The 25998-nt window shown below is 44.9% G+C and overlaps 1 protein-coding gene across 1 annotated transcript in view; it reads right to left on the reverse strand.

The window, feature by feature from the left end:
* Nucleotides 1–25998, reverse strand: part of TNKS (tankyrase) — a 339823-nt gene that overhangs the window by 16173 nt on the left and 297652 nt on the right. Inside the window, exons 17-22 of the mRNA XM_026657642.2 lie at nt 25887–25996; nt 21645–21833; nt 14504–14741; nt 13772–13854; nt 2208–2328; nt 974–1071 (exon numbers count right to left, since the gene is read on the reverse strand). Coding sequence (XP_026513427.1) covers nt 974–1071; nt 2208–2328; nt 13772–13854; nt 14504–14741; nt 21645–21833; nt 25887–25996 — 839 coding nt within the window. The remainder of the gene's footprint in view (nt 1–973; nt 1072–2207; nt 2329–13771; nt 13855–14503; nt 14742–21644; nt 21834–25886; nt 25997–25998) is intronic.

Genomic DNA, 25998 nt, shown 5'->3' on the forward strand with positions numbered 1-25998 from the left:
AAGGCAGCACCTGAGGGGGAGATTGTGGCAAGGCAGGGAGAAGCACTGGGTTAGCCTGGCTGGCAGACAGTGGACAGAGCAAGGAAGATCTGAACTTGGGCAGTAACCCAGCAACAACGAAAGCAGCTGCAGCTCTCTGTGCACCACCGTCCCCATCAGCAGAAGAGTGTGTGTGGGGCCCCACCCAGCACCTCTCTCTCTTGGGGCAAGAGGCAATGCCATGTTAAGGAGATCATGGGGCTGTTGTATGACCTGTCCTACTCCCACCAGGACTCTAGGGAGACATGGTTGTTCCAGCCTCCACCCGCAATTACTCTCAGCTTATTTTTTGGGAGCTGCAGGATTGACTGCTGTCTTTGGGGGTGAGGTGATGCTGATGCCTGGTCTGTCCCCATGGAGCTGTGGGGGCTTGGTTCTTCCCCCCACACTACAGAGGACCTTGATGTTGCTCCACTTGCCAAAAAAGATTGCATAAAAACAGCTCTTTCCTACTGCTCCCTGAGTGCCCTGGGGGTCAGATCTTTTTTATTCCCATTAACTGCTTTGGTGCTGCAGGGCTGGAGTCTCTTTTTGTGCAGCACCAACAGCATTGCTTGTTTATTTTAAGTCAGTGACACACTTGTGGAGCTCCTACTAAAGGCAGTGAGGGTTGCAGAGGTATCACTGAGGCCATAATCTGGAAAAATGTGACTAGCCCAGGTGTATCTGGGTGTGGAATTGGGCCCGCAGAGCACTGGGGATGTGTAAGAGGAAAAGAACCTAGTCTGACCTTCAGTTCCTAGGCTGAGTTTGAAGACCTGGCAATCAGGGATCACATCTGATCTGTAATCACTGGGTGGCAGTAACGTGGAACCCACCAATGCTATTTTGAGAGGATCACTTTGCAGTGTAGAACCACACTGACTTCCAAGACAGACATTAAGCAGCAAACACAAGCCAATTTTTAAAACAAAAATATTTGTATTTATAATACCTCCTCTTCCACTGATTGATACTCTTTATCATCGGGAGCAAGATCTAGGAGAATAGTCCCTTGGCTCACACAGTGAAAAGTCAAATAAGGACTGGTGCCTGCAAAAGGGAAGAATTTAAGTAGTAAAAGTCAACGGTAGGAAACAATACCAGCTGTATTTTTACCCAGCCTTACTATTATTACTTGTTAAATAACCCCAGAGCAGGAGCAAGCGCAATACAGGAAGCAAACAAAGGAAATACAACCTAAATTAGATCAAATGCTTGAAAAGCAGCAGGCATTAAAAGAGAGTATTAAAATAGAATAAAATATTAAAAGAATAAAATTTATGTGGGAGATGAACTTATCTAGCAATTTCTGCTTTCAAGTGAAGCAGCTGAAGCCTGTGTGATAGAGAGAATTCCAACAGTTTGCAATTACAATGTGAAACATTCAGGAATTAGTTATTAGTAACTGAGGTTAGGTCTACACTACCCGCCTGAATCGGCGGGTAGAAATCGACCTCTCGGGGATCGAATTATCGCGTCTCGTCGGGACGCGACAATCGATCCCCGAATCGACGCTCTTACTCCACCAGCGGAGGTGGGAGTAAGCGCCGTCGACGGGAAGCCGCGGAGGTCGATTTTGCCACCGTCCTTACAGCGGGGTAAGTCGGCTGCGATACGTCGAATTCAGCTACGCTATTCGCGTAGCTGAATTTGTGTATCTTAAATCGACCCCCCCCCTGTAGTGAAGACCTGCCCTAACAGTTGTGTGTGTTAATCTTGGAACAAACCACTGCACCAGACTGTGACTGACCCTTACGTAGGTACACAAAGAGCTGCTCCCGCTTTATGCACTTCATGCTGGAGCCTGCCAGAATGATGGCCTTGTGCTAAGAGCAGCATAGGGGTTCCTCCCCTCCATGTACCTCTTGGGGTGTGCATTCCCCAGTTGGGGTGGAGAGGAGACAAGACAATGGCTCCACCCCATCTTTGCACTACTGCACTGAAAGATTCCTCTGTCTCTAGCCATTTTATTTCTGCTGCCTAGCCAGAATTTGGTTAATTCTGCAAGCAGGAATGCATCTAACCACACATAGACTCTTTAAAGTCATGATCTAAGACTGGGGATGATCTAAGAGCATTGCTTTTACAAGGCAATTGCTGAAAGCCTGCTGAAAGCTATTTCAGATAGGTCCAGGTGTACATAACTCAAAGTTAATCGGTATGGCCGGCTGTTTTGATATATGTACCTTGCTGACCTCCTAGAAGTCTCTCTACACCTTTTATTAGTTTGTGACGATGTCCGTATGCGTTAATGCCAATTTCTTTTAACTCTTCATGCCCCATGTCTGCCAATACATCAAGAGTTATCTGAAAAGAGAAACCATGACAAAAATTAGTAGCCAAGTCTTCATTACCTCCTAAGGAAAAAATGAAAGTCCCATTGTTACAGAAATTATACTGTGCTTACACTGCATTCATGCTAGGAGTAGAATCCCTCAGTTTATGTATTTTAATTTTATTATGACGGTCCTACAATCTAATAGACTGCCACCTTCCTGTCTGAGGCTGGCCCAAGTAAATATCACAGGCTCTCCCCATCATGAGACAGCAGAGAGCTGCTCTATGCTGGCTGCTGCAGAATGTGTGTAAATAACACAGAACATACCTCTCTCTTCCAAAAACTAACAGGGAAAGCTAATTTAGCATAACAGTTAAAAAGTAAGCTATTTAATTTCTCTCCATCTCCCTTCATGGTAAGACTCCATACCAAACCCGGAATAATTTCTAACCATTTAATGAATGCACTGAAACAATAGTCAAATATTACTAGGAAAATAATTTAGTCTGGATCTGATATTGCTAAAGGAATAATAAAAGGCTTAATTTAAAACTGATAGGAGATTTCAAGTGTGCCTATGGGATTTAGGTGCATATGCCCCACTGAAAATCAGTGGGACTTGCGTTCCTCTGTCCCTTAGGTGCATCATAACTCTTCCCCTTCAGTGACAGGCCTTACCGATATTGGATTTTTTAAAATAATTTCCTGTACTGAAGTATTATTGATGGAGCTCCACTGGTGGTAACACATCAAGGACGACTGTACACAGGTGGCTAGTCATTGTATTATCTAGAACTGCTCTGAGGAGGGTTACATGGCACTCTGGCTAACACACCAGTATATTATTTACACTAACACACCCACCATTGCTAGCACTGGTGGAGCTGCACGAATGATAGCAGAAATAGTAAGAAAAAAATCCCAGACAACAGCTTTCCTGTCAAGATTATCAAGGGGTCAGGATTACTAATGTGGTGCTGTACATCAGCACTATAAACATAGCAACAGTTTAAAGCACTCTGTAGCAAGATTTACATTTTTGCACAAATACCTATAAATGTATTTCCACCACATACAACATGGAAATAAAAGTTCTGTATCATTTTAGCCTGATAATTTCCCATTCTTTTGCTGTTATGTCCTTATTAAAATGTGTAACACATCCTACATCGATCCCATTACAGATTCTCTAAAACATTCACTTAGTATTTATGTGGTGTGTGTGTGTCTCCAAACATGATTTGGCTATGTTAAATCATGCTTAAGTAACCTAAGGTTCTTAGAAATAATGACTGTCAGGATGACAGATCAGGACTATTCACTGGCTGTAATATATTAAGATTCCTCAAAGCATTTGACAAGGCTGCATTTCAAGGTCATAGAGATTACTGGCTAAAGCAGGAAGTAATAAAATAGGATGTCAAATAAGATGTGAAACAGAAAATTGATTTAAGAGCAGGACATAAAGGGCAGTCCAGACACAAACTTTTCATATTGTATAGAAATTCTATGCACAGGTTACCTTTTGGACCTCAGAGATACAGAAAGATTTCATTTAGGAGAGGCATTCAAATATATCTGCTCCCAGATTTATACATTACAGTAGAACTGTAGGCTTAGTAATCAATTGGAAACCATGCAACTAGATTCAAAAGGAGCTGGAGAGTTAGGATGACTGGCTCTGTAAGTAGCAAACGAAGTCCACTGTAGACAAAGATTATATGCTTAATCCAGGAGAGAGGGACTCAATCAAGGGATATGCGATAAACAGGACATCCAACATATTGATCAGGCAAAAGATATGAAGGTTACTATGAAAGAGTCATTGAAAACATTCATCGAGTGCAGAGCAACACTACAAAAAACTGCAAAAAATACTACTTTACTGCCAGAGGACTAAGATTAATGTCAGGGGAAATCCAAAATGAAAAACTGTCCCTCCCTGGTACCTGTATCACAGGAGGGCTGTTTCCTTGCAGAGATTGTAGTGTATGGGAAACAAAGACAGTTCCAGACATCAAGCATCAAAATAATATGGAATGACTATGAATATGTACTCATTGGTCTTTGGAAGGACAACAGCATGAGATGAATTAACACGTTTTCAAACTGATGAAAGAGACGAGTAAAGCTGATTTGCATTTTTAAAACCCTCACTAGTGGAGGAAAATTGTAGAGATAACCTATAAGTAGGACTGTCAAACAGTTAAAAAAATTAATCGCGATTAATTGTGCTGTTAGACAATAATAGAATACCATTTATTTAAATATTTTGGATGTTTTCTACATTTCCAAATATATTGATCTCAATTACAACACAGAATACAAAGTGTACAGTGCTCACCTTATATTTATTTTTTATTACAAATATTTGCTCTGTAAAAAAAGAAATATTATTTTTCAATTCCCCCATTACAATTACTGTAGTGCAATCTCTTTATCATGAAAGTTGAACTTAAAATGTAGAACTATGTACAAAAAAAATAACTGCATTCAAAAATAAAACAATGTAAAACTTTTGAGCCTACAAGTCCACTCAGCCCTAAACATTCGTGCTTCAACTCCCATTCCAGATGACGGGTTCTGCTTGATAACGATCAAAAGCAGTGCAGACTGATGCACATTCATTTCCATCATCTGAGTCAGATGCCACCAAGAGAAGGTTGATTTTCTTTATAGGTGGTTCGGGTTCTGTAGTTGCTCTTCTGAGACTTCTGCCAGCATGCTCCACACCTCGTCCCCTCTCAGATTTTGGAAGGCACTTCAGATTCTTAAACCTTGGATGGAGTGCTGTAGCTATCTTTAGAAATCTCATATTGATACCTTCTTTGCGTTTTGTCAAATCTGCAGTGAAAGTGTTCTTAAAAAGAGCAACATATGCTGGGTCGGTATCCGAGACTGCTATAACACGAAACATATGGCAGAATGCAGGTAAAACAGAGCAGGAGACATACATTTCTCCCACAAGGAGTTCAGTCACAAATTTAATTAACATATTTTTTTCATCAGCATGGAAACATGTTCTCTGGAATGGTGGCCGCAGCATGAAGGGGCATATGAATGTTTAGCATATCTTGCACATAAATATATTACAATGCTGACTACAAAAGTGCCATGTGAACGCTTGTTCTCACTTTCAGGTGACATTGTAAATAAAAAGCGGGCAGCAATATCTCCCTTAAATGTAAACAAACTTGTTTGTCTTAGCGACTGGCTGAACAAGAAGTAGGACTAAGTGCACTTGTAGGCTCTAAAGTTTTACATTGTTTTGCTTTTGAGTGCATTATGTAACAAAAAAAAAATCTACATTTGTAAATTGCACTTTCAGGACAGAAATTGCACTACAGTACTTGTATGAGGTAAATTGAAAAATACAATTTTATTTGTTTATCTTTTTTACAGTGAAAATATTTGTAATAAATAATAATATATAAAGTGAGCACTGTACACTTTGCATTGTGTGTTGTAATCAAAATCAATATATTTGAAAATGTAGAAAAACATCCCAAAATATTTAATAAATTTCAATTGGTATTCTATTGTTTAACAGTGTGATTAAAACTGCAATTAATCGTGATTCATTTTTTAAATTGGGATTAATTTTTTTGAGTTAATCAAGTGAGTTAACTGCAATTAATCGACAGCCTTACCTAGAAGATAAGGCTCTAAAGTAGAACTCTTCAGTGCAAGAGGAAGGTTTTTTAAACAGGAAAAGTGAGTTTAAGCAGCACTTAGAGATTTGTTTCTAGAGGGACATGACTAAAATAAACAATCCAAAATTAGATTAAGATAACCAAGGAGAGCAGAAATATTTGGATAGAAAGGTTTTTCCTGGTTCTAAAAAGCCAATATTTCAGTTTCTCTGATGAACATAAACTTCTATTAAATATAGGGAAAGCACACTTCTTCTAGGTAAGAAGAAAAAGGTAGCCAAGAAATATTACAATTCATGCTGAAGTGGAGAAGAGGTATACATAATGTAAATGAAGATTAAAGAAAAACTGTCATATCTACAGGAACTGGGAAGCAAAGGACAACTCTTAACACTTCATACAATAGTCTGGAGATTTTTCATAACCGACACATTATGTTTAAAGTGTTTGTTCCCTGACTGACCACTACAGCTTAACATGTCTTATTCCCCTCCCCTCACATTATATCTTAGTTCATACTAGTAAATTATGTGTTTGTCCAAGAAGCTGTTCAGAAAAAGAATTAACAAGTACATTCAAATGCTATTCTCTTCCAAAAACTGACCATAAACATGGTAAGTTCTTACAATACATTTTGCATATCCAGAGCTACTGCTGAGTTTAGTAACACACTTTTTTCCTACTATTTACTCTTTAGCCCTAGACACCCAAAACAGCTAAGATTATAGTCTTGTTTGCAGTAGGAAACTATTTTCTGAAATTCTCTAGTGTAGACAAGGCCTGGGTAAAGTAGTTTCTCTTCCACCTAGTCCATCAACGGCATTGTTTGCTAAAGGACAGTTACCTATTCCGTAACTGGCGTTCTTCAAGATATGTTGCTCATGTCTATTCCACAGTAGGTGTGCGTGCTCGCCACGTGCACCGGTGCCGGAAGTTTTTCCCTTAGCAGTACCCGTACTGGGGGAGCACCGCGGCAACCCCTGGAGTGGCGCTTGTATATCGCGCTATAAGGGGAGCCATGTGCTCCCCCCACCCTCGGTTCCTTCTTGCCGGACAACTCTGACAGAGGGGAAGGAGGGCGGGGTGTGGAATAGACATGAGCAACACATCTCGAAGAACGCCAGTTATGGAACAGGTAACTGTCCTTTCTTCTTCAAGTGATTGCTCATGTGTATTCCACAGTAGGTGATTCCAAGCAATATCTGTTGGAGGTGGGTAGGAGTTCACAATAGACCGGGATGGAGTACTGCCCTGCCAAATCCGGCGTCGTACCTAGACTGGGCGACGATCGCGTAATGCGAAGTAAATGTGTGAACTGAGGCCCAAGTGGCCGCCCTACAAATGTCTTGGATAGGGACATGGGCTACGTAGGCAGCTGATGAGGCCTCGTAGAGTGTGCCCTAACCATCGGTGGCGGGGGAACCCCTGCCAGATCGTAACACATGCGTATGCACGAGGTGATCCAGCGGGAAAGATGCTGGGTGGAGATAAGTTGCCCCTTCACCCGCTCGGTCGAGGCAATAAAGAGTTGCGAGGATTTCCGGAACGGTTTGGTCCGATACAGGTAAAAAGCCAGCGCCCTAAGCACATCGAGCATGTGGAGGCGGCACTCCTCGTTAGAGGAATGGGGCTTAGGACAGAGCACGGGAAGAAAGATGCTCTGTTCCATATGGAAGGTGGAGACCACCTTTGGGAGGAACGCCGGGTGTGGGCGAAGCTGGACTTTATCCCTGTGGAAGACCGTATAGGGGGGTCCCGAGGTCAAGGCCCCAAGTTCCGAGACCCATCGGGCCGACGTGATCGCTACAAGGGAGGCCACCTTCCACGAGAGGTGAGACCAGGAACACGTGGCCAGGGGAGAGGGGGGGTCTAGTGTATGGGAAAGAACGGTCGAGGTCCTTCAGGAAATGGGAGGTCATAGAGTGGGAGAAGACCGAGTGAGTGCCCTTGCACTGGCAGGTGGAAGGCTGATATGGCTGCCAGATGTACCCTGACCGAGGCGGGTGCCAGTCCTTGGGCCCTAAGGGACAGGAGGTAGTCCAGGATAAGATGGAGAGGTGCAGAGGAGGGTGAAACTCCCCGCTCACTCGCCCACTTGGAGAACCTGGACCACTTCGCCACGTACGTCCGGTGTGTGGACAGCTTCCTGCTTTCCAGGAGGACCCACCTTACCTGCTCCGAACACCTGCCCTCCTCCTCGTCTAGCCACGGAGCAACCATGCTGTCAGGTGGAGCGTGGCTAGATTGGGATGGAGGAGGCCACCCCCATCCTGGGAGAGGAGATCCAGGCGATGCGGCAGCGTCCTTGGGGGGGCCGCCAAGAGGTGAAGGAGGGTACCGTACCAGTGTTGGTGGGCCCACGCCGGGGCTATGAGGAGGACTCTCGCCTTGTCTGCTTTTACCTTTTGTGGGACCTTGTCGATGAGGGGAAACGGCGGGAAAGTGTAAAGGAGCTGGCCCGACCACCGTAGGAGGAACGCATCGGAGATTGCTCCCCACCCCTCCTCTGGAGCAAAACTGTGGGCAACACTGGTTCTGGCGGGTTGCAAAGAGGTCGACCCGGGGAACTCCCCACTCTCGGAAGAGCCAGTGAACAACATCCGAGTGGAGCGACCACTTGTACTGCGGGGAGAAAACCGTGCTGAGGCGATCTGCCTGCGTATTGCGGACGCCCGGGAGATGTACGGACCTCAGGGAGATATCGTGGGTTATACAAAACTCCCATAGGCTCAGGGCTTCCCGGCAGAGGGCTAGGGAGTGAGTCCCGCCTTGCCTGTTGATATAGTACATGGCGGCAGTGTTGTCCGTGAGGACTCTGACCACCTTGCTGCAGAGATGCGTGTGGAAGGCCACACACGCCAACCGCACTGCCCGGAGCTCTTTGACATTTATGTGAAGGGACAGGTCCAGGATCGACCACGTCCCTTGCATCTGCGTGTTCCCTGTGTGGGCTCCCCAACCCAGGTCCGACGTGTCGGTCACCAGGTCTACGGATGGGCTGGCATCCCGAAAGGGAACCCCTTGCAGCATATTGCTCGGGTAAGACCACTATCGGGGACGGAACCGTGAGAACCTTGTCCAACCCGTCCCGGGCCTGAGAGAATTGGGAAGCTAGCCAGAGCTGGAGGGACCTCATTCGGAGTCTGGCATGGCGGACCATGTACGTACATGCCGCCATGTGGCCCAGAATTCGAAGGCACGCTCTCGCCTTTGTCACCGGGAAGGCCGTGACCGAGGCGATGAGATCTCTCAGTGCCTCGAACCTGTCTAGGGGTAGAGAGGCTGTGGCTCTCGAGGAGTCCAGTAGCGCTCCAATGAACTCTATGTGCTGAACTGGAACTAAGGTTGATTTGGTCTCGTTCACCAGTAGGCCGAGACCGGCGCATGTCGAGAGGAGCAGCCCCACGTGGGTCTTTACCTCAGAACGCGAGTCGCCCTTGAGAAGCCAATCGTCCAGGTATGGGAAGATCTGGACCCCCTCCCGCCTGAGTTAGGTCTACAGACGGGCTGGCATCCCATACATACAAAGTCATACACTTTGTGAAAACCCTGGGTGCCGTGGATAGGCCAAATGGGAGGACCGCAAAGTGATAGTGGTCTAACCCCACTAGGAAGCGAAGGAAGTGTCTGTGCCCCTCGAAAATATGGATGTGAAAGTACGTGTCCTGGAGGTCCAGGGATGCATACCAGTCCCCCGGGTCCAGGGAGGGGATAATAGAGGCCCGGGACACCATGCGGAACTTGGAGGGGGCCAAAAAACAGTTTAGGCCCTGGAGGTCCAGGATGGGCCTGAGGCTCCCTTTGGCCTTCGGGATCAGGAAGGCCCAGGAGTAGAACCCTTTGCCTTGGAATTCTACCGGTACTCTTTCCACCGCCCCCAGGTGCAGTAGACAGTCCACCTGCTGACCCAGGAGGGGGGCATGCTCCGGGTCCCCCGGGACTACCAGGGAGGGCGGGTGGTTTGGTGGGGGTGAGGTGAACTGCAACATGTAGCCCCTGGAAATGGTGCTGAAGACCCACTGGTCCGATGTTATACAGGACCACGCCATGTGGAAGGCAGACAAACGGTTGCAGAACACAAACTTTATTAACTGGGGGGTCTCCCTGGCAACTGGCCTGGTGCCCCCCTGCAAATAGTCAAAACCGCCTCTTTCCCTGCCTTTTGCCCTTAGAGGGTCCAGGCTGCAGGGCGGAGTGGGACTGCCGCTGAGACTGGCGTTTTTGGTCCCTCAGTCTCTTATATGGGGGCTCGTATCTGCTCCTCACAGGTTGAGCCGACGGTTGCGGCCTGGCCTTGACCTTAGCCGGAGGGACGTAGAGGCCCAAGGTCTGCAGGGTGGTATGGGAATCCTTCATCCCATGCAGCCTGACGTCCGTCTGGTCCGCAAAGAAAGAGTGCTTTTCCATTGAATGGAAGGTCTTGCATAAGGGATTGGGCCTCCGACGCCAGACCCGACAAGAGGAGCCACGACGCCCTACGCATGGAAATTGCGGAAGCCATCGAGCTGTCTGGGAGGAGGGTCTCAAACTTAGGCAGAGACTTCCAAATGTTAAAGTCATTTCTGCTCAGTAAGGCCTGATGGTTGGCTACCCTAAGCTGGAAACTCGCAGAGGATGGAGGAGTCCAGTTGTCTGGTGTCCTTATTTTTGGGGGTGGGCGTGGGCTGGCCCTGTCGCTCCCTGTGGTTCACCGACTCTACCACAAGAGAATTAGGTGCCGGGTGGGAATAGAGATATTCGTGGTCCAAGGCCGGCACAAAGTACTTCCTCTCAGCCTTCTTGGAGATTGGGGCCAAGGAGGCAGGAGTTTGCCACAGGGTGTTAGAAATGTTGGCTATACCCTGGTGCAGGGACAGAGCCACGCGGCCTGGTGCTGAGGGAGACAACACGTTGAAGAGGGTATTGGACGGGCCCTCCATCTCCTCGGCCTGCAGCTGGAGGCTGGATGCCACCCTCTTTAGCAGGTCTTGGTGCGCCTTGAAGTCCTCCTGTGGGACTGAAGGTGGAGGCGCCGTTATGGTGTTGTCCGGTGCCGGGGAGAGGGCCCGCACAGAGCCGAGGGCCTCGGTCGGTACCGGGGGGTCGAGCCCCAGATCAGAGTCCGGGTGTGGATCTGCTGACTCGTGGCCTGCCGTCTTATCTCTTAGGTGGCCGGACGAGGCCGATGGAGCCTGAGACGCTCCTGCAACCGAGCAGGCCCCCGTCTGGGCAGGCATCGGCGGCCACACAGCCCATTCGCACCACTGCCCTTGCCAGGGGGCCCCTTGCCACTGACCCGTCTGGAAGCTCGGTGGCGCTATCTGTCCCGGTTGAGCAGTGCGGACTGAGGATGCGTGGCTAGGTGCCGAGGCCAAGGTCACCGTCGAGCGCACGGTCTCACGAGAGCGGTAGTGCCTGCGACGACGCCTCCCTTGGGACCTGGACCTCGACATCGAGGAACAGTACCCGAATTGCTGCTTTGGTACTCGTGACGGTGTCGGGAGGTCCAGTGCCCCTGCGCCGAGGCATCGCGGGGGGAGTCTCGAGTGCGATGTCTAGGTGAGCGGGAAGTGGAACGAATACGTCTATCCCGTCGAGAGTGGCTGCAATAGTCGCGCCGTGAAGGGGAGTATTCCCGGTGCCTCTCTCAGCGCCTACCCTCGCTGGCAGGCAGTGTCGAGGGTCCCCAAGACCCCCGTCCGGGCGGCGACCCGGATGGCCTGGCCGGCATCAAGGGCGGGCGCGAGCTACAGGAAGATCAGTCACTGCGCACCGAGCGGTGCGGGGAGCAGTCCTCAGAGTGGAAACTGCGTCCCGCTGGGGAGGCTTGGTGAGCACCCAAAGGAGGCTTGCCGCGGGACCGGGGGCCCATCCCCGGCTGCATGCCCGGAACCGGCAGGCTCATAATGTCTTTTGCAGCTTGCACCGCCTCCGGCATCGACGGCATCCATACCAGTGGGGATGCACGCGCGGACGGCGCCGGGCTGCTCCGCTCAACACGAGTCGGAGGCCTGGAGGCCGGGGGGGACCGAGGGCTACCTGACGTGGGACCAGCCTCCCTTCTTTCCTTGTCTCGGCGCCGCTGCGAGGTAGGGCCCTTCCCGTGTTTCTTGGAGGGAGTCCGTTCGGTGCGCCGGAGTTGGGGCCAGCGCCGACTCCATCAGGAGAGCTCGAAGTCTAATGTCTCTCTCCTTCTTGGTCCTTGGCTTGAACGACCTGCAGATCTTACAACGGTCGCTGATGTGAGTCTCACCCAAGCAGCGGAGACACTAAGCGTGCGGGTCACTCCTAGGCATAGAACGGCGACAGGAGTCACACGACTTGAAGCCTGGGGCACAGGGCATGCCCCGAGCCCACTCTAACAACTGAAGAAACAATCCACGAATGGTACCACTAAGGTTGAGAAGAAAAGGCTGCAGCAGAGCTGGAGCACAAAGTTCCGACTACCTTCACTGGTGGCAAGAAGGAACTGAGGGTGGGGGGAGCGCGTGGCTCCCCTCATAGCGCGATATACAGGCACCACTCCAGAGGTCGCCACGGTGCTCCCCCAGTACGGGTACTGCTAAGGGAAAAACTTCCGCCCATCGGTGCACGTGGCGAGCATGCACACCTACACATGAGCAATCACTCAAAGAAGTTCTAATCACTTTCACTTTAATAACTCTGTTCAATGCAACAGGCTTCCACAGGCTTCATAGAATTGTAGGACTGGAAGGAACCTCGAGAGGCCATAGTCCTGTCCCCTGCACTCATGGCAAGACTAAATATTATCTAGAGCAGTGGTTCTCCACCAGGGATATGTGTGCCCCTGGGGGTACACAGGTCTTCCACGGGGTCCATCAATATATTTGCCTAGTTTTGCAACAGGCTACATGAAAAGTACTAGCGAAGTCAGTACAAACTACAATTTCATACAGACAATGACTTGTTTATGCTGCTCTACATATTATATCAGTGTTTCTCAACCTGAGGGTGGCAATTTATTTTATAATTATATGGTAACAATGAGAAAGTAAGCAATTTTTCAGTAACAGTGTGCTGTGACACTTTTGTATTTTTATGTCTGATTTTGTAAGCAAGCAGTTTTTAAGTGAGGTGAAACTTGGGGTATGCAAGACAAATCGGCCTCCTGAAAGGGGTACAGTAGTCTGGAAAGGTTGAGAACCACTGATCCATACCATCCCTGACAGGTCTAACCTGATCTTAAAAATCTCCAATGATGGAGATTCCACAGCCTCTTTAGGCAATTTATTCCACTCTTAATCACCTTGACAGGGAGTTTTTCCTAATGTTCAGCCTAAACATTAGGTTGCTGCAATTTAAGCCCATTGCTTCTTGTCCTATCCTCAGAGGTTAAGGAGAACAATTTTTCTTCCTCTTCCTTGTAAAAAAAACCTTTAACAGGTTTATGAATGGGGAAGGACACATGTAGCTCAGGGTCTAATTTGTCCTGCAAAACCTTTATTGGTAATGATGCTCAAGATCAAAGGACCAATCGTGACTCAGATCCTGGGATGAATTTGCAGAGCTGATAGTTAGGAAAAAAAATATTATTTTACTTGTAAACTGAGCAAACTTGATACCAGACTCAAATAACTATGATGCCATTTGTTCCAACCCTGACATTCTATGATTCAATCTTTTTCTGAGTAGAACCTCACTTTAAGGTACTAGAGGACTCATTTGTAGTTTTCTTTGTTATTTTTGTTTTTCACAGATGTTAAACAGTCATTTTAAAAAAGTTAGAAAACAACAGATGCAATCAAAATTTGCTTGAGTATATATTGCATTCACTATAAATGAACATACAAGTGCGCCATACATGAGGCTCACTCATTACCTGTTCTGTTTCAAAGATATCCCGCAGGTGTTCAAGCCCAAGGCTTTTCAGGAACTGGCTGATATTCATGTCAAGACCAGTGACTATAATGAAAGAAACAGATCAATGTAGAAGATATCCAACATCCAGCATAATGTCAGCTTGTCCTCAGTTTCAAAACACAGCTCTCTATAGTCCTCAGCCAAATAACCTACCTCAGACCGTACAAAAGCTCAGTAAAAACTGAATGTTAAACGCACATGAAAAACCACCACTTAAAACAGCAACATCTGATTTCAGTAAAACTGGACGGCAAGTTACACAGGAATACAGATGAAGACAGGTGCATTTTTGTTATACAATCTTTCAGATGCTGATAGACAGCATGTATTTCAAATATTAATCAAAGGATTAAAACTTTAACAACCCCCCCCATCTCAGCCATCATGTTTCCCCAAATCAAAATGATACCCATTAGAATTTTTATCCAGCAGCAACAGCGGAAATCTGTGCATTTAGTCAGTGACCCTTGCCTTTGGATTCTGAGCTAATCATGAACAAAACGATAACTAAGAGGAACAGTCAGCCAAAGAGCAGAGGCAGAAAACAGGAGAAATAGAGCAATTCACATTTCCTTTGAGATGGGAGTATTTTTATATTCAACATCTTCAGAATCAAGTAAGGCAGAATGTAATGCTAAGCACCTTCTTATTGTATAGAAAGCAACGGAGTCTTACCCAGCGGAAAAATTACCTTCTCCTTCTTTCCTTTCTGTTCCTGCTGCTCCATCCCCAGCATTTGATGCTCCTCCCACTGCAAGTTCTGCCAGAGGCCCTGTAAGGTTATCTATGCTGCTGGCAGCAGAGAGACAGGAGGGAGTAGATGCTGGTGAGATTAGAGAGGCACTAACTACAGTTGCCTGAGGTTTAAAACAGGTAGGCAAGGCTTCTGGAGGCATTGCATCTATCAGCAAAGCTCTGATATCATCAGCCTGAAAGACAGAAAGGACATTCACATAGGGCCTTATTGTCATTAAAATCACCATCTATTCATTTACAAAAGAAGGAAAAAAATACATTCAGTGGATAACCTTATCCCTGGCCCCCATCTAAATAAAACTCCCAACAATCTCATAACATAGGTAATTCATTTTGAAGAAAAACTATTACAGGATTAAATCTAAGAAAAATACAAAAATTGCACACACTTAACAGAACTTTTTAAGACCAGGTCTATTTTCTATTATATATTAGAGAGTTAATTAATTTTTTTCCTCGCGGCAGGGTGATTTTATAGATTTTAAGGCCGGAAAAGACCATTATAATAATTTCATCAGACCTGCATAGCAGATCAGACAATTCCACCATGTAATTCCTTCTTCGATCCTGTAACCGCTGGTTGAGCTAGAGCACCTATTTTAGGGCTTGTCTAAACTCATAGACTCATAGACTCATAGACTTTAAGGTCAGAAGGGACCAATATGGTCATCTAGTCTGACCCCCCGCATGATGCAGGCCACAAAAGCTGACCCCCCCATTTTCCCTTAACTCTGCTGTTGAAGTCTCCAGATCGTGATCTAAAGACTTCAAGTCGCAGAGAATCTTCCAGCTTGCGACCCCTGCCCTATGCTGCGGAGGAAGGCGAAAAACCTCCAGGGCCACTGCCAATCTACCCTGGAGGAAAATTCCTTCCCGACCCCAAATATGGCGATCAGCAGAACCCCGAGCATACAGGCAAGAATCTCTAGCCAGACCCTCATTTTACCAGCGATGGCCGTTATTGCCTAATTGATTAGAATCACGTAATCCCATCAAACCATTCCCTCCATAAATTTATCTAGCCTAATCTTGAAGCCAGAGAGGTCTTTCGCCCCCACCGTTTCCCTCGGAAGGCTGTTCCAAAATTTCACCCCTCTGACGGTTAGAAACCTTCGTCTAATTTCAAGCCTAAATTTCCCCACGGCCAGTTTATATCCATTCGTTCTCGTGTCCACATTAGCACTGAGCTGAAATAATTCCTCTCCCTCCCTGGTATTTATCCCTTTGATATATTTAAAGAGAGCAATCATATCCCCCCTCAGCCTTCTTTTGGTTAGGCTAAACAAGCCAAGCTCCTCGAGTCTCCTTTCATAGGAAAGGTTTTCCGTTCCTCGGATCATCCTAGTTGCCCTTCTCTGTACCCGTTCCAGTTTCAGTTCATCCCTTTTAAACATAGGAGACCAGAACTGCACACAGTACTCCAAGTGAGGTCTCACCAGCGCCTTGTATAACGGAAGCAGCACCTCCCTGTCCCTACTAGAAATACCTCGCCTTATGCATCCCAAGATCGCATTAGCTTTTTTCACAGCCACGTCGCATTGCCGACTCATAGTCATCCTGCGATCAACCAGGACTCCGAGGTCCTTCTCCTCCTCAGTCACTTCTAACCTATGCGTCCCTAGCTTATAACTGAAATTCTTATTAGTCATCCCTAAATGCATCACCTTACACTTCTCACTATTAAATCTCATCCTATTACTATTACTCCAATTTACAAGGTCATCCAAGTCTCCCTGCAGAATATCCCGATCCTTCTCCGAGTTGGCAATGCCTCCCAACTTTGTGTCATCCGCAAACTTTATCAGCCCACTCCTACATTGGGTTCCGAGGTCAGTAATGAATAGATTAAATAAAATCGGACCCAGAACTGAACCTTGAGGAACCCCACTGGTGACCTCCCTCCAATCTGACAGTTCACCTTTCAGTACTACCCGCTGCAGTCTCCCCTTTAACCAGTTCCTTATCCACCTCTGGATTTTCCTATCGATCCCCATCTTATCCAATTTAACCAATAATTCCTCATGCGGTACCGTATCAAACGCTTTACTAAAATCGAGGTATATTAGATCCACCGCATTTCCTTTATCTAGAAGGTCTGTTACTTTCTCAAAGAAGGAGATCAGGTTGGTTTGGCACGACCTGCCTTTCGTAAACCCATGTTGTAATTTGTCCCAATTGCCATTCACCTCAAGGTCCTTAACTACTTTCTCCTTCAAAATTTTTTCCAAGATCTTACATACTACAGAAGTTAAACTAACAGGCCTGTAGTTACCCGGGTCACTTTTTTCCCCCTTCTTGAAAATAGGAACCACATTAGCTATTCTCCAGTCCAACGGTACCACCCCCGAGTTTACAGATTCATTAAAAATTGTCGCCAAGGAGCTCGCAATTTCTCGCGCCAGTTCCTTCAATATTCTAGGATGAAGATCATCCGGTCCGCCCGATTTAGTCCCGTTTAGTTGTTCAAGTTTGGCTTCCACCTCTGATACTGTAATGTCTATCCCCCCTCCTCTATTCCCCTCTGTCCTACTCCCTCTATTCCTAAACCCTTCATTAGCCTTATTAAAGACCGAAGCAAAATATTCATTTAGATATTGTGCCATGCCTAGATTATTCTTAATTTCCACTCCATCCGCATTCTTCAGCGGTCCCACTTCCTCTTTCTTTGTTTTCTTCCTATTTATATGGCTATAAAACCTCTTACTGTTGGATTTAATTCCCCTTGCAAGGTCCAACTCTACACGACTTTTGGCCTTTCTCACCGCATCCCTACATGCTCTAAACTCACTAAGGTAGGTTTCCTTGCTGATCCCTCCCTTCTTCCATTCTCTGTACACTTTCTGTTTTTTCTTAATCGCCCCTTTAAGACTCCCGCTCATCCAACTAGGTCTAAATCTCCTGCCTACTAATCGTTTTCCCTTTCTCGGGATACAGGCCTCAGACATCTCATGCAATTTCTGTTTGAAATAATCCCAGGCGTCATTTGCCTTTAGATCCCTAAGTATGTTAGCCCAATCCACTTCCCTAAGTAGTTGCCTTAATTTATTAAAGTTGGCCTTTTTGAAATTGTAAACCTTAGTTACAGTATCATTTCTGTTAATCCTTCCATTTAGTTTAAAGCGAATTAGCTCATGGTCACTTGAGCCAAGGTTGTCCCCTACAACCAATTCTTCAACGAGGTCCTCACTACTCACCAGCACTAAATCTAAAATGGCATCCCCCCTCGTCGGTTCAGTTACTACTTGATGAAGGAATTCATCTGCTAGCACGTCTAAGAACATCTGAGCCCTATTATTGTTACTAGCATTTGTTACCCAATCTATTTCTGGGAAGTTAAAGTCCCCCATGATGACACAGTTCTTATCAGTTTTTACTTCCCTAAAAATATTAAGTAGTTCTCTGTCCGCCTCCAGGTTAGATCCCGGCGGTCTATAGCACACCCCAAGCACTATCTCGGGGGAGGCTCTAGTAGTTCTTTTATGCAGTGTAATTATTGCCCATACAGTCTCCGTCTTATCCATTAAACATTAGAGAGCTTGCAGTGGCGCTGCTGTAAGCTCTCTAATATAGCCGCTCTAAATCGACGGGAGAGAGCTCTCCAGACAGCTTAACTACGCCAGCCCCCGTGAGCGGTGGTAGCTGTCGGCTGTAGAGTGTATCACGCCAACATAGCGCTGCCCATGCTGGTAGTTGTTGGTGTAACTTATGTCGCTCAGCGGGGTGGTTTATTCACACCCCTGAGCACCATAAGTTATGCAAACATAGGCTGTAGTGTAGACATAGCCTTAGTTCGCAGCAATTGTCCACATGGAGCCTGTGGCCACTCACTAAAAGTTCACTAGTGTGCTTTAATATACTCCCATTTCAAAGCAGCATAAATCAAAGCACCCTACAAAATTTTTAGTACACAGCAACAGGGTCCACATGGACATTCAGTGCACAGCAGGCTAGCACACACTAGCAGTCCCAAGTAAAAACCTGTTGAGATCCCACAGGTACGTACTTGGGATGGCTAGCCCTTGTCATTGCTCACCGCTGCTGCACAACTGTGGCTACACTACTATTTTTAGAGTGTTAGCTGGATATGAGTTAGTGTGAGTGTGTCTGCACGAGCTGGGAATCACACCAGTAGCTCCAAGTGTAGACATAGCCACAGTTTGCAGCAAGCTGAAGTGTAAGTCTATCCTGCACTAACTTGCTGTGCATTAAGTGTGCGTAGACCCTGCTGCTGTGCACTAAAAGTTCCTGGTTTGAAACAGGAAGAGATTAGAGCACACGGGGGAACTTTTAACTTGATGCAAACTAAATGTTCCTTTAGATAAACCCATAGGAAGATGTCCAATCTTGACTGTAAAGACTTCGAAAGATGAGGAATCTACCGTTTCCTTTGGTAAGCTGTTCCAAAAGTTAATTTACCTCACTTTTAAAAACGCGTGCACCTTATTTATTGTCTGAATTTGTCTAGCTTCAGCTTGCAGCCATTGGATGTCATTATGCCCTTGTCTGCTAAATTGGGGAGACCTCTACTATCAGAAATCTCTTCCCCATGTGGATACTTGAAGAGTATGGTCAAGTCACCTCTTGACCTTCTCTTGGAGAAACTTAAGAAGTTCAGTTAAGTCTCTCACTGTAAGTCAGGCTGTCCAGACCTCAAATTCTTCTTGTAGCTCTTTTCTGAACCCTCTCCAATTTTTCAACATTTTTTTAAAAATGTGGACAGTAACACTGGACACAATATCCAGTAATAGCCTCACTATTGCTGTGTACAAAGGTAAGAGCACCTCCTTACTCTGACTTGATGCTCTCCTGTTTATAAATCCAAGCACTGCATTAGCCCTCTTAGCCATAAGATTGCAATGGGAACTGATGGTCTGCTGGCTTCCACAATGATCCCTAAAGTCCCTTTCAGAATCACTGTTCATAGAATCACAGAATATCAGGGTTGGAAGGGACCTCAGGAGGTCATCTAGTCCAACCCCCTGCTCAAAGCAATCCCCAACTAAATCATACCAGCCAGGGCTTTGTCAAGCCTGACCTTAAAAACCTCTAAGGAAGGAGATTCCACCACCTCCCTAGGTAACCCATTCCAGTGCTTCACCACCCTCCTAGTGAAAAAGTTTTTCCTAATATCCAACTGAAACCTCCCCCACTGCATTTTGAGACCATTACTCCTTGTTCTGTCATCTGCTATCACTGAGAACAGTCTAGATCCATCCTCTTTGGAACCCCCTTTCAGGTAGTTGAAAGCAGCTATCAAATCCCCCCTCATTCTTCTCTTCTGCAGAAAAAACAATCCCAGTTCCCTCAGCCTTTCCTCATAAGTCATGTGCTCCAGCCCCCTAATCATTTTTGTTGTCCTCCGCTGGACTCTCCAATTTTTCCACAACCTTCTTGTAGTGTGGGGCCCAAAACTGGACACAGGACTCCAGATGAGGCCTCACCAATGTCGAATAGAGGGGAACGATCACGTCCCTCGATCTGCTGGCAATGCCCCTACTTATACAGCCCAAAATGCCATTAGCCTTCTTGGCAACAAGGGCACACTGTCGACTCATATCCAGCTTCTCGTCCACTGTAACCCCTAGGTCCTTTTCTGCAGAACTGCTACCTAGCCATTCAGTCCCTAGTCTGTAGCAGTGCATGGGATTCTCCCGTCCTAAGTGCAGCAATCTGCACATGTCCTTGTTGAACCTCATCAGGTTTCTTTTGGCCCAATCCTCTAATTTTTCTAGGTCCCTCTGTATCCTATCCCTACCCTCCAGCGTATCTAACACTCCTCCCAGTTTAGTGTCATCTGCAAACTTGCTGAGTGTGCAGTCCACGCCATCTTCCGGATCATTAATGAAGATACTGAACAAAACTGGCCCCAGGACTGACCCTTGGGGCACTCCGCTTGAAACCGGCTGCCAACTATACATGGAGCCATTGATCACTATCCGTTGAGCCCAACGATTTAGCCAGCTTTCTATCCACCTTACAGTCCATTCATCCAGCCCATACTACTTTAACTTGCCGGCAAGAATACTGTGGTAGACCGTATCAAAAGCTTTGCTAAAGTCAAGGAATAACACATCCACTGCTTTCCCCTCATCCACAGACCCAGTTATCTCCTCATAGAAGGCAATTAGGTTAGTCAGGCATGACTTGCCCTTGGTGAATCCATGCTGACTGTTCCTGATCACTTTCCTCTCCTCTAAGTGCTTCAGAATTGATTCCTTGAGGACCTGCTCCATGATTTTTTCCAGGATTACTGGACAGGAACATGTGTGGAGGTGCAGGGGGAACATGTAAAGTGGATTTATTTGGGGAATGGTGTCTAGACCACTCCATGAGTCTGTTTTCTTCCCCAGACCAGCCTCCTCACCCCTGACTGTGGCTCAAACTCTCCTACTCCCTCCCCCCTCTATTCCAAACTAGTCTATTATACAGTTCTCTGTGTGCCACTACCCACATAGCAACCATCGGTAATGGAGTCACCTGGAATTTATAAACTCTGTGTGCCCTATAAGATATGTGGAAACTATTTTTAACTAATCCTGCCACTAACAAAACCCAACTAGTCAGACACGTATTCAAGAAGACCTACAGCTAACAACAAGTTTGGAGGTTCTGGGTCATTCTAGCCACATTCTTTTGGAGTTACGTTGTGCCATAAAATTGGTTGAGTAATTATTTAAGAACTGAGAATACCTTTTTTGGAACACTCATACTTCCTCAAAGTCTCATCTATTTCTCTGAAAGGATTCAAGTAATAAAGTGTGTGCTGGCTAAAGCTCACATCTGTAACATTTCAGGTGGATAGGTTCAGTTAGGGAAAATTAAAGTGCTGGGAATGAAACTGGTACTTTAAACCTTAACTAAGAGATACCAGAATCTCATCCTACGTGTTGTGCATGGGCTTGCCGCCAACAGAGGGGTTGTGCATGGACGTCAAGAAGTCCTGGCCACCTTACCCTTCCCAAATCCCAGGCTGGAGAAGGCTGAGGACCACTGGCACAGTGGAAGCACTGAGTGTCATTTAATATATAAAGTCAATTCTTTATAACAGTTTCTGATGCTTTGCAATATGAACTTACCGTTGCCAGGTCCAAAGGTGTTTGACCCTCTTGGTTCTTCATGGTTGGATCTGCTCCATGAGCTAGTAGCAGAGCACATAGCTGTGTTCTTCCTTTTTGTGCTGCTTCATGCAACGGTGTGAATGCCCATTTATCCGTTGCATTTACACATGTGCTGTATTTAATCAAGAGCGCTGCTATATCCACATGCTGAAAAAAAACCACAATACTTTTATCATTAAAGTATAGAGTAGCTGCTACAGGGTACAGCAATGTAGAAGCCATACAATGCGATATTGTTAAGCCACATCTCCATTTCTTTTATGTAGAGATAATATGGATATTCAGAGATCCTCTTCATTCCCCCTCCCTTTATTTACACCCACCTCCACCACTCACCTGCCTACGTCACAACAACTTTCCCTCCAGTCAGACTGAAAATCGTTCCCATCAGCTGTGGGCATAGAAACAACGATGGACATGCTTTCCTCTTCCCGAGCTCAGCTTTGCAATTTCAAAGCTGCATAAGGCAGCACAAGGCCATATTTTGTTAGCTGAATAAACTACATTTCTCTAAATAGGGAAGTGCCAAGGAAACCCCAACTTCCCAGTTCTCTCAAGGGAATCAGTTGTGCGAGTTGTTTTGGATTGCATTTAATCATGTGGTTTAGCTATACTGTATATAAGCTATTAAGCAGTTCAGCTCCAGAATAATGAGATTAGGTGATTTTCTTTGCTTGATGTTACAGAAAGAGATGATTATGTGGAGTTTCAGATTTGTATTATCTTATTCTAAGAAGAATTCTTTATACTTTCAGACCCTGATCCTGCACATATTTACAAATGTGCTTTACTGTGTGTGACGTCCAGTGTGTAAGTGTTTATAGGGCTGGGACTTTGCTGAGGAAAGTTAGTGTGTTTACTCCTGAACTGTTCTTTTTATTTCTGGAGCTCAGATACCACTATGAAGTCCCTGGGAGCAGGAAGAACATTCCAGATACTGACAAGCAGAACAAGTACCATCTTTCTTCAGATTGCTGTAGCTAATATGGCCTGATGTAGATTTTAAATATGTATAAACAGGGATAAAGGAACACGTTTCATACGCTGTTTTTGTTCTGCTTAGCAGTTCATTGACTTACACCCAATGTTAGAAAACAAACGGTTAAAGATCTACAGAATATCAATATTATTTTCTGTGTTCTAACTATTGTCGTTTATATAGTGTCAGTTATTGCATCTTAGTGACTTGGGCCACATTTTAAGAAGTGCTCCCATTTGGGCACCTAAATAAGTGGTCGGATTCAGTTGCAGCTGCTGGGTAATGAACCCTTTTGAAAACCTGGCCCTTGAGCATTTATTTCATTATTTGGTACAATGAGCTACAAAACATACTTTTAACAAAACTTATGCTGGTAGTTTCCCTCAGCTACATTTATTTCCATAGGCTACGGATGGGGCATTTTAACAGATATGTAATTTGCTTTTGTACCCACCCTTACAACTACAAACCATTTAAAATCATCATCCAAATTAAAAAAGAAGAAAAGGAAACAAATTATAGGGAAAAATTACTCCCTGTATCACCTTCCTATGAGTGTTTTTACTAACTGGTTTATCATTGCATAAAGGCAAAAGCAGTACGCTCAGCGAAAAAAATAGCAGATTGAAGTATGAAAACTTGTTTGAAATAGTCAGCACAGACCCAAACCCAAAGATTCATGACACTGACAGATTTCATCTTTCCCTACTGTTTTTTTTAAAGTAGCTACCAACCTCTCGCAAAAAGGCTTGACTTTATCGCTAAAGAAATATTGTTTTAAAAGATTGCTAATCTCACTTCTCCCCTTCTGAACTTTCAGAGCAATTGGTATTTCCCATACTTTTCTGCCACATGGTATAAAAGACACTACCTAATTATATGGTAAATAAGCAGGGTATATCCAACATTAAGATGGGGGAACTAAAGGAAAACCAATTTTTAACGAAGGAATTACAAAACGTTGAATACATTAGATAAAAATTCAGGAGCAACAACAAAAGTATTCCTCCCTTCACAGCTAATCTATGCCATATCACTGAGATTAAGAGGTGCTGATGGCTAATATACAATAAGGAGAACATATAATTTTTTTTTAAAAGCTGATGAAAACATTAAACACAACTCTCATTAACCTCACAGAAAAAGTGACACTGAATTAGATTGGAATTATGATTTCTTAAAGTGATTATTAGTGTGAAACAATTATTGGCAATTTTCTATTCCAAATACCCTCCAATTTCTCTTTCAGCAGATTAAAACATTTGATGCTGAAATTATGGGTGTTAGCTAAGGGTAAACGTATAGTCCTCTGCATTAAGAATAAGACAGAAATCACAACATTTATTTTCATTTGGAATCCATTTGGAATCCATGGTCAGTTCAATGCACTCTAAGACCCTCTCTCCCAATTTTTGTTCATTTTACTTCAAGGTCATTAGACTTTTGACAAAGCATCTTGCCACTCACTTCCACTCCCTGAAAAACATGGAGATAGTAGTTCCCAGTTCTCCTTCCATGATTATCAGACCTTTTTGGCTAGATAAATATTTTATACTGACTGAAAATGAAACATCTTTGTGTAACTGTGGTAGGCCGGCACTTTTCTCCCTTGTATCCCACTTCTAAAACCAAGTTTTCTAATACAACACTAAATCAGAGACTGTGGACATCTGTAAATGGCAGAGGCAAGAGATGTCAAAGGCATATAAAAAACCAGGTCTGTCTCTGATATCCTTTTTTCCTTCTGCTTTCTTTATGTAAGATTTACTGTTTGGCAATTGGGAAAACCAAACTTGTTAAATTTGCTCACAGAATGTCTGAGGGAGCAATAAACAGCAAGGATTAAGTACTGCTCAGTTCTTAAGAATTTAAAAGAACTATCCTATACAGCTGTGACAAAACACAGTAAATGAAACGCAAGGCTAACAAATGTGATAAATAATCTGTAATTTAACTATATAAAATGTATATATTAAAAGCAAAGGATTGACCTCGAAGACATAGAAAATGTACTGAGCTGTGATGGATTGTTCTGCAAAGATGGAAAAGAGCTAGTTTACTAAAGTTTGAAAATACACCTGCAGCATAAGACTTAAAAAATATTCAAATAATGTTAACGACTTCAAATGATCCCTAACAAAAGGAAGAATCAGATTAGAGACTTGCATTCCATGGTTAATCCTTCCCATCATACCCAGGTATTGCAACATATCTGGTACAGTATCTGAAATAACCACTGACAAACAGGCATAAAATACAGCATCACAACAACACAATTAAATATATGCAATTTGTTAACTTGCATTTTGGTATAAATGTCAAAACAATTTTGGACTCAATTACCGCATTCAAGCCATTTCCCCTCTGATCTCCAGTGCGGTTATTTTTGTCAGTGTTCTAGTTGCTGAAATTGCATTTACAATAATGGGAGGAAGTAGAGGAAAACACAACGGGAAGAGGCAAACAAATCTGGCATTAACTTAGTGTCATGTATGTAGTCTTTCATCTACCTGGGATTCTGTCAAGAACGGATTTCACGCAATTGCTTGTAATAGAACTCACCCACAAGGTAAAGTGGCATGTAGTGTTTTAGGAAAAGGTCCATCTTACATCTGTGCAGATATTGCACATAAAGATGCTTGATTCTCTGTATGTTAATACTGCTTTGTGAGGGTGGGAAGGAAGGGAGATCACTAACAGACTACTCGTCCTAATAATGCTGCTCCACAATGAACTTGTGCTTGATCCACAGACACTGCTCTCTCTTCCTTCCCACTCAAACTCTTAATCACCATCTGAATCTTTGCCTATTTGTACAACTGCTGGAGAGATTTCTTTGGTTAAAAACAAGAGGTGCCAAACATTATGCCAACTTGCTACAAATGTTTTGGTTGTCTTAACTACTGTTTCAATGGTATTCCAAAATTTCTGTAAGGACCCTGTACACCGTAGTACTAACTGCATCCCCCTCCTAGTCAAATGTTGGGCTTTTGTATGAAAGCCACCGAGACCTGTGGGAGTATGATATAGCAGTGACGTGGACCAATAATTCTCTCATGGCTACGGAGACCAAACTTCGTTCCAGATAAGTCAGTCTGTCGCAATACTTTGCTTTAGATGCAACCACTTGAAAGACTTCCCCCTACTTTATGTACTAAAAATATTACAAAATTACTAGAAGCTTAGCACTGTAAATCACAAGTATAAATGCTTATACTTACCCCATAGGATGCTGCATTATGTAAGGGGATTAGTCCTCCTTTGTCTTGAGCATTAACGTCAGCACCATGCTCTAGAAGGTATTCAGCTACTTCCAGGTTATTATAGCCGGCT

Source organism: Terrapene carolina, unplaced genomic scaffold (genome assembly GCF_002925995.2).
Source record: "Terrapene carolina triunguis isolate 2854851 unplaced genomic scaffold, T_m_triunguis-2.0 Scaffold258, whole genome shotgun sequence".
Taxonomy (NCBI): domain Eukaryota; kingdom Metazoa; phylum Chordata; order Testudines; family Emydidae; genus Terrapene; species Terrapene triunguis.